The 13,393-nt window shown below is 33.9% G+C and overlaps 1 protein-coding gene across 3 annotated transcripts in view; it reads right to left on the reverse strand.

Moving 5' to 3' along the window:
- Positions 1-13,393, reverse strand: part of LOC148849241 (vacuolar protein sorting-associated protein 52 A-like) — a 117,336-nt gene that overhangs the window by 32,756 nt on the left and 71,187 nt on the right. For all 3 annotated transcript variants that reach the window (XR_016100870.1, XM_088950290.1, XM_088950289.1), the window contains exon 11: positions 10,625-10,716. Coding sequence is in view for 2 of the 3 variants with exons in the window: in XM_088950290.1 (XP_088806416.1) it covers positions 10,625-10,716 (92 nt within the window). In the remaining variant the exon portion in view is untranslated. The remainder of the gene's footprint in view (positions 1-10,624; positions 10,717-13,393) is intronic.

A 13,393-nucleotide genomic window follows, 5' to 3' on the forward strand; every position in this document is an offset into this window, starting at 1 on the left:
AATCGACCCAAACCGATATACCTTGAGTGGGTTGGTTTTCACAAATGGTCAGTAGGTTTCAGCTAACCAACTCCCCAACCTGACCAAGTCAATTTGGTTGGCCAAATAGCCTATTACCAAACCTAACCAACTCATAATTTCAGCTAAATTAATAGTCTCATCTCTACTAAACAATAGTTTAATCTCCAATAATTATCAAAAATTTATAGCGGAAGTATACAATTATAGAAAATATATTGATAATGACAAAAAATACAATAATTACAAAAATACAATAAGTATTAAAAATATATAAAATAGTCAATAAATAATATAATCTCAAATAATAGATTAATCTCTAATAAATATTAATCAATAAGTTTTAACAAAAATACAATAAGTACAATAAACAAAATTTAAAATTTTCAATAATAGTAGTTTAATCTCCAATAATTATTGAAAAGTTTTTTGTTAAATAACAAAACAAAAAAAATTATACATAACTATTGAAAATACATTTATCACAAAAACAATAAATAATTACAAAAATACAATAGATATTAATTTTAGTATATATAAATAAATATAAAATATATATTAAGAGTTTAAAATTATTATTAAAAAATATTAATTTTTATGAAAGTTACTTTCATGAATTATTAATTGAGATTAATGAAATTAGTTATTTACAGTATTATGTAAAAATACTGAATTATTATTAATGTTACTTCATTATTAACTTTGTAAAATAATAAATTAGTATTAATTTCAATACTATGTTATAATTATTTTTCTACATTTCATATTTTTTTAAATTTATTACATAACTTCTTTATTTTAACTAACTTAAAATCTAGTTATGTTAAATATTTTGTTATTTAAAATATTTAGTTATTTAAATACTTAAATAATATGTCAAATATTAATTATTTATTGCATTTAGTAATCCATAAAATTATAATTTATACTATTATTACATAACGCCATTATTAATTTTGTATGATATTAAATTATTATTATTTTCAATATTATGTTATAATTATTTTTCTACTTTTAAGAAATTTTTTAAATTTATTACATAATTTCGTTATTTTAGATATTTAAAATCTAGTTATGTTAAATATTAAGTGATTTAAATATTTAAATAATACGTAAAATATTTAACATTTTTTGTTATTTTCTGAATTTAATAATCCATAAAATTATAGTTTATACTATTAATACATAATTTCATTATTAATTTTGTAAGAAATTAAATTATTATTAATTTCAATATTATGTTATAATTATTTTTCTACTTTTAAGAAAATTTTTAAATTTATTCCATATTTTCAATATAAAATCTATTTATGTTAAATATTTAGATATTTAAATATTTAAATAATAAGAAAAAATTATTTTTTTTTGTTCTTTGAATTTTATTTATTTAAAGCTATTACATATGACTAAATATTTTTATGTAATTATTTATATATTTATAATATTTTGTTATTTAAACATTTATTTATTAAATTTTTTAAATAAGATTTTATTTTTTAATGTTCAATTTTATTATTTGAATAACATTTAAATTGATAAACCGAAAAAACAGAATTTAAATTGTTAGTACATAATTTCGTGATATATTTTGTAGAAATATAAAAATTTGTGTTTTTAATAAATATTTTAAAGTGGGGGAGAGGATAAATAGGAATTAGAGATAATTTAGGAGAAAGTGGGGGAGGTAGTTTAGGAGAAATTTTAGGAGAAAAGATTATTTAGGTTATTGGGAAAGTGCATCTCATTGGTTGTTTCAAAAATGGCATGGAATTAAAATTATAAAAAAATCAAAAAAAGAGAAAAATTCTAGAGAGAGAGAGAGAGACACTTAAAAACATAAAAACCATGTTTTGAAAAAGTAAAAAAATATAAATGTGCACTGCCGATACACAAGGAAGGGCATATCAATACTTTGAACCGTGTTTGTAGGAGATATTTGGGGAGCAGCACTGTAGTGCCACCTAGGTGACTAAGTGCCTTGGTTTAGTGCCTGCCCTGAATGCTTTGATACATACTATTGGCATGCAGTTATAGTAATAATATTATAATATGCATGCTATATATATATATATATATATATAGAGAGAGAGAGAGAGAGAGACTTAAAAACATAAAAACCAAGTTTTGAAAAAGTAAAAAAATATAAAAGTGCACTGCCGATACACAAGGAAGGGCATATCGATACTTTGAACCATGTCTGTAGGAGATATTTGGGGAGCAGCACTGTAGTGCCACCTAGGTGACTAAGGGCCTTGGTTTAGTGCCTAGCCTGAATGCTTTGATACATACAATTGGCATGCAGTTATAGTAATAATATTATAATATGCATGCTTTGTTTAAATCATTTGTTGAGGTTTTAGACAAATCGTGTAGTCTATAGTGGTAGTTTTTTATTATTTATTGTTTAGATAGAAAGTAGGGACCACAGCACTCTTGTTGGGTCCTTTTAGAGTAGTTATTTTAATTGTTTTTTGCTGTTTTATGTGTTAGCTGCCCTACAAGGGCATATTTGTTTTTGTACTCTATTATTTCAAACTATAAATAATAGTGAAAAGGGCGGCTAGCATTATTGATCTCTTTTCTCTCTCAAATCTCTTCTCTCCCTTTTCTCCTTTCTCCTCTTCTTCAAGAAATTTTCTTTTTTTTTTATTTCTTTTGAAGGGCTATACAATGGGGGTAGCCCATCCCCCTACCCAGGTGCAAACGGGATTTGATCCCAAGTCAATGCTATGACTAGCAGGAGACCTTACCAACCAGCTGGTTGGCACCTTGTGAATACTTTTGGGAATGTGAAGATTTGAACCCAAGCACTCATGGTTACAAAGGGCATGGTCTCACTTGATCATTGAGTTACTTTAAGTAGTTTAACAAGCTTAGGGGTTGATGGTTTTTTTTTTGGAAATAATATAATATCAATATGGTACCAAACCATTGAGTTACTTTATTTCAGCGACTTTCTACTTGGTATCGGAGCAAGGTTAGGATTTCTTGAAGTTTTTTCGTGTAGTCCTAGATCAGCCGATTGCATGAGGAGATAAAGGGCTGATCGATCTACTTCAGATTGCCCAATTTTTGGATTTTTTTGTGTAATCTATTCATCAGGAGGGTGATCTATGTTTTGGGCACTCAGGTATTGTTGGACTGCTCTAGGTTTTCTATAGGGGGCAGCGGTTAGGTTTCTGGAATTTTCTGGGCCTTCTGTAGTGGTCGATTCACTTTTCTCTCTGGTGAGAGAGTGGGAGGAGAGAGATTTATGCTTTTGATCTTGGAGGCTCTCTACCTAATTTTTTCTGCTTTTGAATTGTTTGAAGTAAAATGGAGAGTTGGAGTACGAAGCAGAAGTCCACAAATAACATGGGTCTGGGTATTGGAGGTAGTAGTGATATTTTTGGGTCTGGAATTATTACTACAATGAAGTTTGATGGTACAAATTATCTAGAATGGGCACAACTAGCCAAGATGGCCATTGGTGCTCGTAGGAAACTGGGGTACATCACTGGGGAGGAGAAGAAACCTAATATAGATCCCTCCTAGTGGGTACAGAAGAATTACATAGTAATGACCTAGTTGTGTAAGTCTATGTTACCTCACATTGGTAAAAATATTTTGTGGCTAATATTGCAAAGGAGATTTGGGATGAGTGACTGAAACCTATTCCCATAAACAAAATGTAGCTAGAGCACATTACTTAAGGAATCAAGTGATTAGTACAAAACAGGAAAGACCTCTTGCCACCTATTTCTCCATGCTGAAAACTCTTTGGCAGGAGATTGACCACTTAGAAATTGTGGTTTGGGAGAGTATGAAGGATGCATTAACCTATTAGGGATGGTAGAAAGAATAGGGCTTTTGAGTTCTTGGTTGGGCCTACCCTAAATTCGACATTGCTAGGCAACATCTCCTTTGTCTCGTACCAGCTCGGATCAAGAACAAGAAGGGTAATGCAAATGTGGGATTTACAGGAGACCCTTCATGACCCCTCTCCCAAGTTGATCTAGAGTCCATTGCAGCAGCAACAGTGAGGATTGAATTGGAAAAGTATAGACAGCTTATGAGTAAGAAGGATTCAGCCAATTCTAGTTCTTCAGATGGGTGGAACAGTGCAGGAGCCAACCATACTACTTCATTTGCTCATACAGGTAGTTCATATGCAATTGCAAATCATGTATCCACCTCAAGTAAGGAGAGACCTCCCTGGATTATAGACTCAAGAGCACCTGAGCACATGACCAATATATTTACCCTCTTTAGTTCTTACCAATTGTGTTCTAGTAGAGATAGAGTCTCTACAACAGATGGTTCCCATATTCCCATTGCTGGGAAAGGGACAATTAGAGTGACTAATGACATTACTTTATCCTCTGTCTTACATGTCCCTAAACTCCACACTAATCTTCTTTCAGTAAGCTCTTTGGTGAAATATTTGAATTGCTCAATGACCTTTCTTCCTGATAATTGTGTTTTGCATGATTTTGAACCAAAGAGAACGATTGGGAGTGGTCGTGAGGTGAATGGAGTCTACCTTCTGGATGAGATTCCAAGACATCAAAGCCATCATGTTAGTAGCAGTAGTAGTGGATCAAAGTCAGTGAGTCAGATTATGCTCGGGCATAATTGTTTGTTTGATGAATGATAATAAATTTATTAATTCAAAAGCAGATTTATAGTGAGTTCATACAACATCCCAGGGAGAGGCGCGAGCTACAACCCCTCCTTGAATCTTACAAGTAAACTAGGAAAGAAAAGCAAGAATCACAACTAAGCCCAAAACAATTCTTCCCTATTTACCCCTTGCTTAGCTAACACATCTGACAAAGTATTTGCTGATCTCCCCACCCACTGTACAGTGACCAACATATTCCTTGTCAACCAACTAAATTTCTTCATTTCATTCTTGTAATGCCACATAGCCTCTTCAGGATTTTTCAACCAACCCACCACCACTTTGGAATCCCCCTAGATTGTTAGGTGTTGTACCCCCAGCTGGTTTGCGAATTGCACCCCTTGTACAGCGGCTAAAAGTTCTGCCGTGATGGAGTCCCCAATTCCCAAGGGACCTGAGTAGAGCAACAAAATCTCTCCCTTCTCATTTCTCAAAGCACCTCCCATTTCGGATAATCCTAGATTACCCATGCTACTTCCATCAAAGTTCAATTTTAGTGAGTCTTTGGATGGAGGAGTCCAGCTTGTAATTAATTTGTCCTTTAGAGATGAACACCTCGCTACTGCTGACCAATTTCTCCAAAGGTCATTAAAGGAGAATTGATGAAAGATTTCCAAGGTCTTCAGCCAAGGTATTGCCCTATTTAACAACAGTCTTTCAATTCCTGACTGCTCATTTCCTTTTCTTGAAAAATTCTAATATTCCGTTCTTCCCAAAGAGTCCAAATCAAGGCAGCACGTCTCCACATAATTCTCCCTATTGTTGTAGGCCAATAAAAGGTAGAATGGTTGAAGAGCATGTGAATTTTTGCTAGTAGACTCCAACTACGCCCAAACAACGAAAGTAGCCAAGCCCAAAGGTCTAATAAAATTGAGGAATTTTATCAATTTCATTGAGGTCTATGCTCGGGCATAATTGTTTGGATCATCTTTCTTTCATTTCATTGAGGTTTTCGTTTCAAAAGTTGTTTGAGTATGTTCAGTTGTCTAGTTTGGAATGTGAAAGTTATCAATTAAGAAAACATTGTAGACATTCTTTTAAAGCAAGTAATAATAGAAGTTTCTTTGTTTTTGATATTGCTTATACTGATGTATGGGGTCCTTACCACATTTCTTCCATGGGCGGTTACCGTTATTTTCTCTCGTTTGTGGATGATCATACAAGGTACTCTTGGATATATCTAGAGATATCACGTGATGAAGTACCCATTTTGGAATGCTAGTTCAATCAGACGGTTCTCACACAATTTGGAGTTGAGGATTAAAATCTTCAGATCAGATAATGATAGAGAATACTTTCAGAAGGACTTGTCCTCATACTTTTTGGAGCATGGTATGATTCATCAAAGTAGTCATGCATACACACTGCAACAGAATGAGGTAGCAAAGAGGAAGAATAGACATTGTGGAGGTGGCAAGGAGCCTTATGGTGTGTGCCTCAGTTCCTATTCGTTTTTAGGGGGATGCAATTCTTACAGTCATGTATCTGATTAACCGTATTCCTTCATGCACTTTGGGTTTAAGGCACCTTTCAACTTGCTTTTTTTTCCAAACGATGAGATATTTCATAGACCTTTGAGAGTTTTTGGGTGTCTCCTTTGTTCACATTCTTGGTCCTCATCACAAGAAATTGGATCCTAAGGCCAAGAAATGTGTTTTCTTTGGGTATGCTCAAAACCAAAAGGGGTATTGTTGTTATGATCCAGTTTCGGGGAGCAGGTTTGTTACTATCGATGTTACCTTTTTTGAGTCTACTTTCTTTTTCTTGAGTGGTTTCCCTTAGGGGGAGTGTTTTGGGGAGGAGAACTAGCAATCTGTCCCTCTTCTAGTGTCATTTGTTCCTTCATCCGATCCACCTATTCCACCATCAACAACTACAGTCCCACTGCCTGATCCACTACGGCCAGCCTCACAGGTCTATCAGCGCCACCAAAAGAGGGTTGACTCTACACATGCTTAGATAGAAGAACTTGCACCACTCTCCATCAGTCCATCTAAGATCCTAGGTTTGGCTGATACAATTCCAGGTATTACCCTTGAGCCTGAGCTTGTTATTTCCCCAGATAATGATGTTTTTGTACCTAACACTATTGTGGCAGTTGATCCCTTTGATCTTGATCTTCCCATTGCATTCCACAAAGGGAAGAGAAAGTGTACAACCCATTGCATTTCACACCATCTATCCTTGGATTCTATGTCTATACCCAGGAATGTTAGTGAGGCTCTCTCCAAACCTGAGTGGAAACTAGCTATGCAAGAAGAAATAAAAGCCTAGGTTAAAAAATAGACATGGGAAATAGTTGATCTTCCTACAAACAAAGAGACAGTCGGATGCAAATGCATGTTCACTGTGAAGGTTGATGGCAGCATAGAGAGGTACAAGGCAAGGTTGGTGCAAAAGAGTATACACAGACCTAAGGTATTGATTACCTGGAGACTTTTGCACTAGTTGCTAAGATAAGCTCAGTTCAGAGTCTCTTGTCCCTAGCAACTACCTATTCATGGCCTCTATTCCATCTTGATGTTAAAAATGCTTTCCTTAATGGTGATCAAAAAGATGAGGTATATGTGGGCATTCTAGTTAGTTTTTATGAGTGTTGGTAAGGGAAAAGTTTGCAGACTGAAGAAATCACTATATGACTTGAAACTGTCACTTAGGGCATGGTTTGATAGGTTCAAAGGACATATCCGTTTTGAGTACACACAAACTCAATCCGACCATACTCTCTTAGTAAAAAGGAGAGAGGCACTCTTGTCAGTATTGATTGTATATGTAGATGATATAATTGTTACAAGAAATGATCTAAAGGAGATTGATGCACTTAAGAAAGCTAGGAAGCTAGGAACTAAACCAACTAATACTCTTATTGACCCAAATCATAGAATTAATGCTTTGGATGGTGAGTTGGTTAAAGATGTGGGAAGATATCAGAGGATGGTAGGCCTGCTACTATATTTATGTATGACAGGTCCAAACATCTCCTATGTTGTTAGTGTTGTGAGTCAGTATATACATGCTCCTCGGATTCAGCATTGGGAAGCCATTGAGAGGATACTTGCATACCTAAAGAAGCATCATGGCAGAGGGATTCTTTTCTCAGACCATGAAAATTTAAACTTGGAGCTCTACACATATGCAGATTGGGTAGGTTGCTTAGATGACAAGAGATCCACATCAGGGGTATACACCTTTGTGGAAGGAAACTTGTGGCAGAGTAAAAAACAGTCAATTGTGACTAGATCAAGTGTAGAGGCTGAATATAGCTATATGGCTCATGGTGTTTCAGAACTACTTTGGGTGAGATATCTACTAGGTGAGATTGGAATAAAATCTAAGGAACCCATGATGTTATATTGTGACAATTAAGCTGCAATCAATATTGCCCACAATCCAATCCAACATGACAAGACTAAACACAATGGGGTTGACAGGCAATTCATAAGAGAAAGGGTGACAAGTGGAGAAGTCTGCTTGCCTTATGTCTCCTCTAAACTACAATTGGCTGATTTTCTTCACCAAAGGGGTTGCAAAGAATAAGGTTGAATACAATGTACGCAAGTTGGGATGTGTGACATTTACTCCCAACTTGTGGGGGAGTGTTGAGGTTTTAGACAAATCGTGTAGTCTATAGTGGTAGTTTTTTATTATTTATTGTTTAGATAGGAAGTAGAGACCACAACACTCTTGTTGGGTCCTTTTTGAGCAGTTATTTTAATTGTTTTATGCTGCTTTGTGTTAGCCGCCCTATAAGGGCGTATTTGTCTTTGTATTCTTTATTATTTCAGACTACAAATAATAGTGAAGAGGGAAGCCAGCATTACTGCTCTCTTTTCTCTCTCAAATCTCTTCTCTTCCTTTTCTCCTTTCTTATCTTCTTCTTCAAGAAATATTCTTTTCTCTTACTGATTTTTTATTTCAGCACCTTTTTATTTCATTAAATCATGTTAGATGCATTAAAGATGAAGATCAAAGAGTCTTGATAAAAAAGATGGGGAAGTAGAGGAAAGATGGAAAACTGTATTAAACAAGAGCACAAATATGATACTGAAAAGGTATCATACCTAAAAATCTGATAGCCATCAATACCATCCAATTGGTATTCATACAAATTCATGTGGGTCCTATTGGTTAAAGTTTTTCAGGTATCATGCCTTCCTATTATCATAGAAATTATCTTTGGAAAATATTAAATACAGAACATATAGAGGTTTCTAATAAAAGTAAGATTAGTGACTCTAGCAGTACTAAAAATAACATGTACCTTGACAAAATAGGAATTTCCTTCTTATCTTGTTAATTAATGTAGAAAAATCATGTTAGATGCATTAAAGATGAAGATCAAAGAGTCTTGATAAAAAAGATGGGGAAGTAGAGGAAAGATGGAAAACTGTATTAAACAAGAGCACAAATATGATACTGAAAAGGTATCATACCTAAAAATCTGATAGCCATCAATACCATCCAATTGGTATTCATACAAATTCATGTGGGTCCTATTGGTTAAAGTTTTTCAGGTATCATGCCTTCCTATTATCATAGAAATTATCTTTGGAAAATATTAAATACAGAACATATAGAGGTTTCTAATAAAAGTAAGATTAGTGACTCTAGCAGTACTAAAAATAACATGTACCTTGACAAAATAGGAATTTCCTTCTTATCTTGTTAATTAATGTAGAAAAATCATGTTAGATGCATTAAAGATGAAGATCAAAGAGTCTTGATAAAAAAGATGGGGAAGTAGAGGAAAGATGGAAAACTGTATTAAACAAGAGCACAAATATGATATTGAAAAGGTATCATACCTAAAAATCTGATAGCCATCAATACCATCCAATTGGTATTCATACAAATTCATGTGGGTCCTATTGGTTAAAGTTTTTCAGGTATCATGCCTTCCTATTATCATAGAAATTATCTTTGGAAAATATTAAATACAGAACATATAGAGGTTTCTAATAAAAGTAAGATTAGTGACTCTAGCAGTACTAAAAATAACATGTACCTTGACAAAATAGGAATTTCCTTCTTATCTTGTTAATTAATGTAGAAAAATCATGTTAGATGCATTAAAGATGAAGATCAAAGAGTCTTGATAAAAAAGATGGGGAAGTAGAGGAAAGATGGAAAACTGTATTAAACAAGAGCACAAATATGATACTGAAAAGGTATCATACCTAAAAATCTGATAGCCATCAATACCATCCAATTGGTATTCATACAAATTCATGTGGGTCCTATTGGTTAAAGTTTTTCAGGTATCATGCCTTCCTATTATCATAGAAATTATCTTTGGAAAATATTAAATACAGAACATATAGAGGTTTCTAATAAAAGTAAGATTAGTGACTCTAGCAGTACTAAAAATAACATGTACCTTGACAAAATAGGAATTTCCTTCTTATCTTGTTAATTAATGTAGAAAAATCATGTTAGATGCATTAAAGATGAAGATCAAAGAGTCTTGATAAAAAAGATGGGGAAGTAGAGGAAAGATGGAAAACTGTATTAAACAAGAGCACAAATATGATACTGAAAAGGTATCATACCTAAAAATCTGATAGCCATCAATACCATCCAATTGGTATTCATACAAATTCATGTGGGTCCTATTGGTTAAAGTTTTTCAGGTATCATGCCTTCCTATTATCATAGAAATTATCTTTGGAAAATATTAAATACAGAACATATAGAGGTTTCTAATAAAAGTAAGATTAGTGACTCTAGCAGTACTAAAAATAACATGTACCTTGACAAAATAGGAATTTCCTTCTTATCTTGTTAATTAATGTAGAAAAATCATTATCATATAAAAAAAAGCAAAATAAGAGATCAGTAAGCATATTCATCTTGTTTTGTTGGAAATTCACATGAAATGTACAAAAAAAAAACTACAAATTTGACAAAAAAACATTTTGTAAAATCCAAACAGTCATAACTCACTTGTACTTTAGAAGAACACTCTGTTGAAGGATCTGAATATTTGTTTTGGGCTTTCTCAAGGCATAAAGTTTCTGAACAATGAACTCAAATACCTACACAAAGAGTACTCAACAAATATCAGCATACATTATCAAGCAATAGGTTTTATAAATAATATAAACTGTAATTACCAAAACATGTACTAGAGACAAAAAATGAAATAAACAGAACATTCCTTTAATTCACTGTGGGGGGAGGGGATGGATGGGGAGAGAATAGGGCACAGGATCATTCAAAGAAAACCACTAAACAGAAACAATAGCTAACAAGGATTAATTGAGTACAATATACTCCTGACAAGCCCATCTCTAGCTACACTCTATCCGCTGAAGGATCACTCCACTCTATCCGCTGAATGTTCTCAGCTATAGGGTTAGCCATCCAAGGAAGTTACATAAAACTAAAAAGATTACTAAACTATTTCCTTTGACCCCGCCCCCCGAACCATCCTGGTTCATTAAGGTTAGTCCAACAAGTCAAGTCACATAAAAAAGTTGATCAAGAAGGTAAGCATCAAATACAAGTTGTTGCTTATAATCTCAGATGTCAAAAATGTGTCAAGACTCGTCAATTTACATAAAATGCTACAGAAGCTTAGAGTTTGACCTGTTTGGTCTGTCTGATCTTCCCAAACCAGGTCAAAAGCAATATTTAATACTAGGTAGAAAATGCTTCCAATTAAATAAAAAGTGATGATAAACCAGAAAGTCATTTATTTTCTATTAAATCTCCAGGAGTTCAATAACATTTATAAGTAAATTTTCTTTCATCAAACAAAAGTAAATAAATAGTCTTTGATACATTCAATACCAACCATGCCTCAAAATTAATCAAACTATTTGGTCATAAATGAGAGACAAGTCATGCTATGGTACCCATGTTGGTGGGAAGAGAGAATCCTTTCTTCGTGGTGCATATGGGCGTCTAAAATTAACGAAGAATTGACTCAATGTTTTTCTTCGCAAACAGTAACTACAAATTTATATTTTATATTAAATGCAATGCATAAAAGTGGTATAAACACCAGATAGTTTATCAAAAGAAAAAAAAAAACTCCAAATCACCCTGGACTTGGGGAAAAGACACAAATGAATAAAGGATATCATAGATTTTAACATAAAGAACATAGTAGGTGTTTATCATCATTAACACAACAAAAGAGAATCTATTGATACTATAATGCTATTCTGTGAAATGATAAAAGAAGCATTAATACAACTTTTTTTCTAACAAGTAACTAGAATTAAATCATATAAACAATATAAAATATTTAACATTTTTATTATTATAAAAAATAATTTGTTTATGCATTTACTTATGTTAGAGTTAGCCGAATAAGGGAAGATTAGTCAACTCACCTTTTGTTAAGTTATGAGCTTATGTGGCAGTCTTATTAGAGGTTCTCTGTCCCATACTTAAGTAGGGGCAGTTTAGTCCTTGTACATTTAATTAGAAGCCTAATCACTATTAAGAGGTCGACTGATAGGGTTTAGCTATCAGGTTCGACAGTTCTTTCATCTTCTTCTTCTTCTATTCTCCTTCCTCTCCTCTTTCTTCTTCTCCTTACTGGTTCGGACTACTGTAGCTACAGTAGAAAACAACTTATATTCTTATAAGTAATTAATTTAACCATTTGTTTTCATTTTTATGAATATTTTATCTCAAATATTTACTTTAAGTTGCTATTTTCTTATTATTTGTTCCTTTTTTTATTGGCTTTTATAATGAGGATCTACAATTATACTATAGACCTTCATGCACTACAATATATGTATTAAAGATTCTTTTTAAAGCCTTTGTATTCGCAATGGTCCATAGACCATCACAATATCACATATTGTATAAGGCCCTATATAACTTAACCTTAAAGGCTTAAGAATTCACCATTCATTGAACCCTTAATCTTAATCTGTCAAAAAGAAGAAGACTCGAGCAAAGAAGGACGCAGCTAAGACTGTTGCAACCATTGAACGACTAAAACTTCAAGAAACAAAAAAACAAAGATTTCTCCTTGTCAAATCCTCATCTCCTCTTTCACTCTTCATTTTTTCTCTTTTTCTTTCATGCTCATTCACTGTGAGAAAGAAAGAGGGCTACTTTACAAACCTGAATGAATGAATACGAGGCTGATTTCTTCAGACTTTCAGAGGCCCAGCATCATGCAGCTCTTGTTTCCTGCTCAGATGTATTCAGAGCATGACTTGAGGATAGAGGCCACTTGATACATGCTTGTAGTTTTTTAGAGTTTCACCTCTCACCTTTAAAGCTTAGATAAACTGAAAATCGTCTTCCTTTTTCTCCTTTTAAATTCTTTCTTCTTCTCTTTTTGTTGACATCAGTGTTTTAAAAGGCGTGGGGGGCATATGTCTGGAGGCACACCTCCAGGCAAGGTGCTCCCAAAACGTCCTGAGGCGTATGCCAGAGGCGCTGACACCTCTTACGCTTTTTCATGAAGTGTGCTAGAGGCATACGCCTCATGCGCTTCCTTTTGTTGACATCAGTGTTTTAAAAGGCATGGGAAGCATACGCTTGGAGGCGTACCTCCAGGCAAGGTGCTCCCAAAACGCCCCGAGGCGTATGCCAGAGGCGTTGACACCTCTTACGCTTTTTTCACGAGGCATCCTAGAGGCATACGCCTAAGCCTCTTGTGTTCTGAACTACGCCTCACGCCTCTAGGTAGTAGAACGCCTCGCGTCATGCCTCCGCGTTTTAAAACATTGGTTGACATGA

The sequence above is a fragment of the Nelumbo lutea genome, chromosome 6 (genome assembly GCF_056320005.1).
Source record: "Nelumbo lutea isolate HS-2025 chromosome 6, American lotus-T2T, whole genome shotgun sequence".
In the NCBI taxonomy this organism is placed as follows: domain Eukaryota; kingdom Viridiplantae; phylum Streptophyta; class Magnoliopsida; order Proteales; family Nelumbonaceae; genus Nelumbo; species Nelumbo lutea.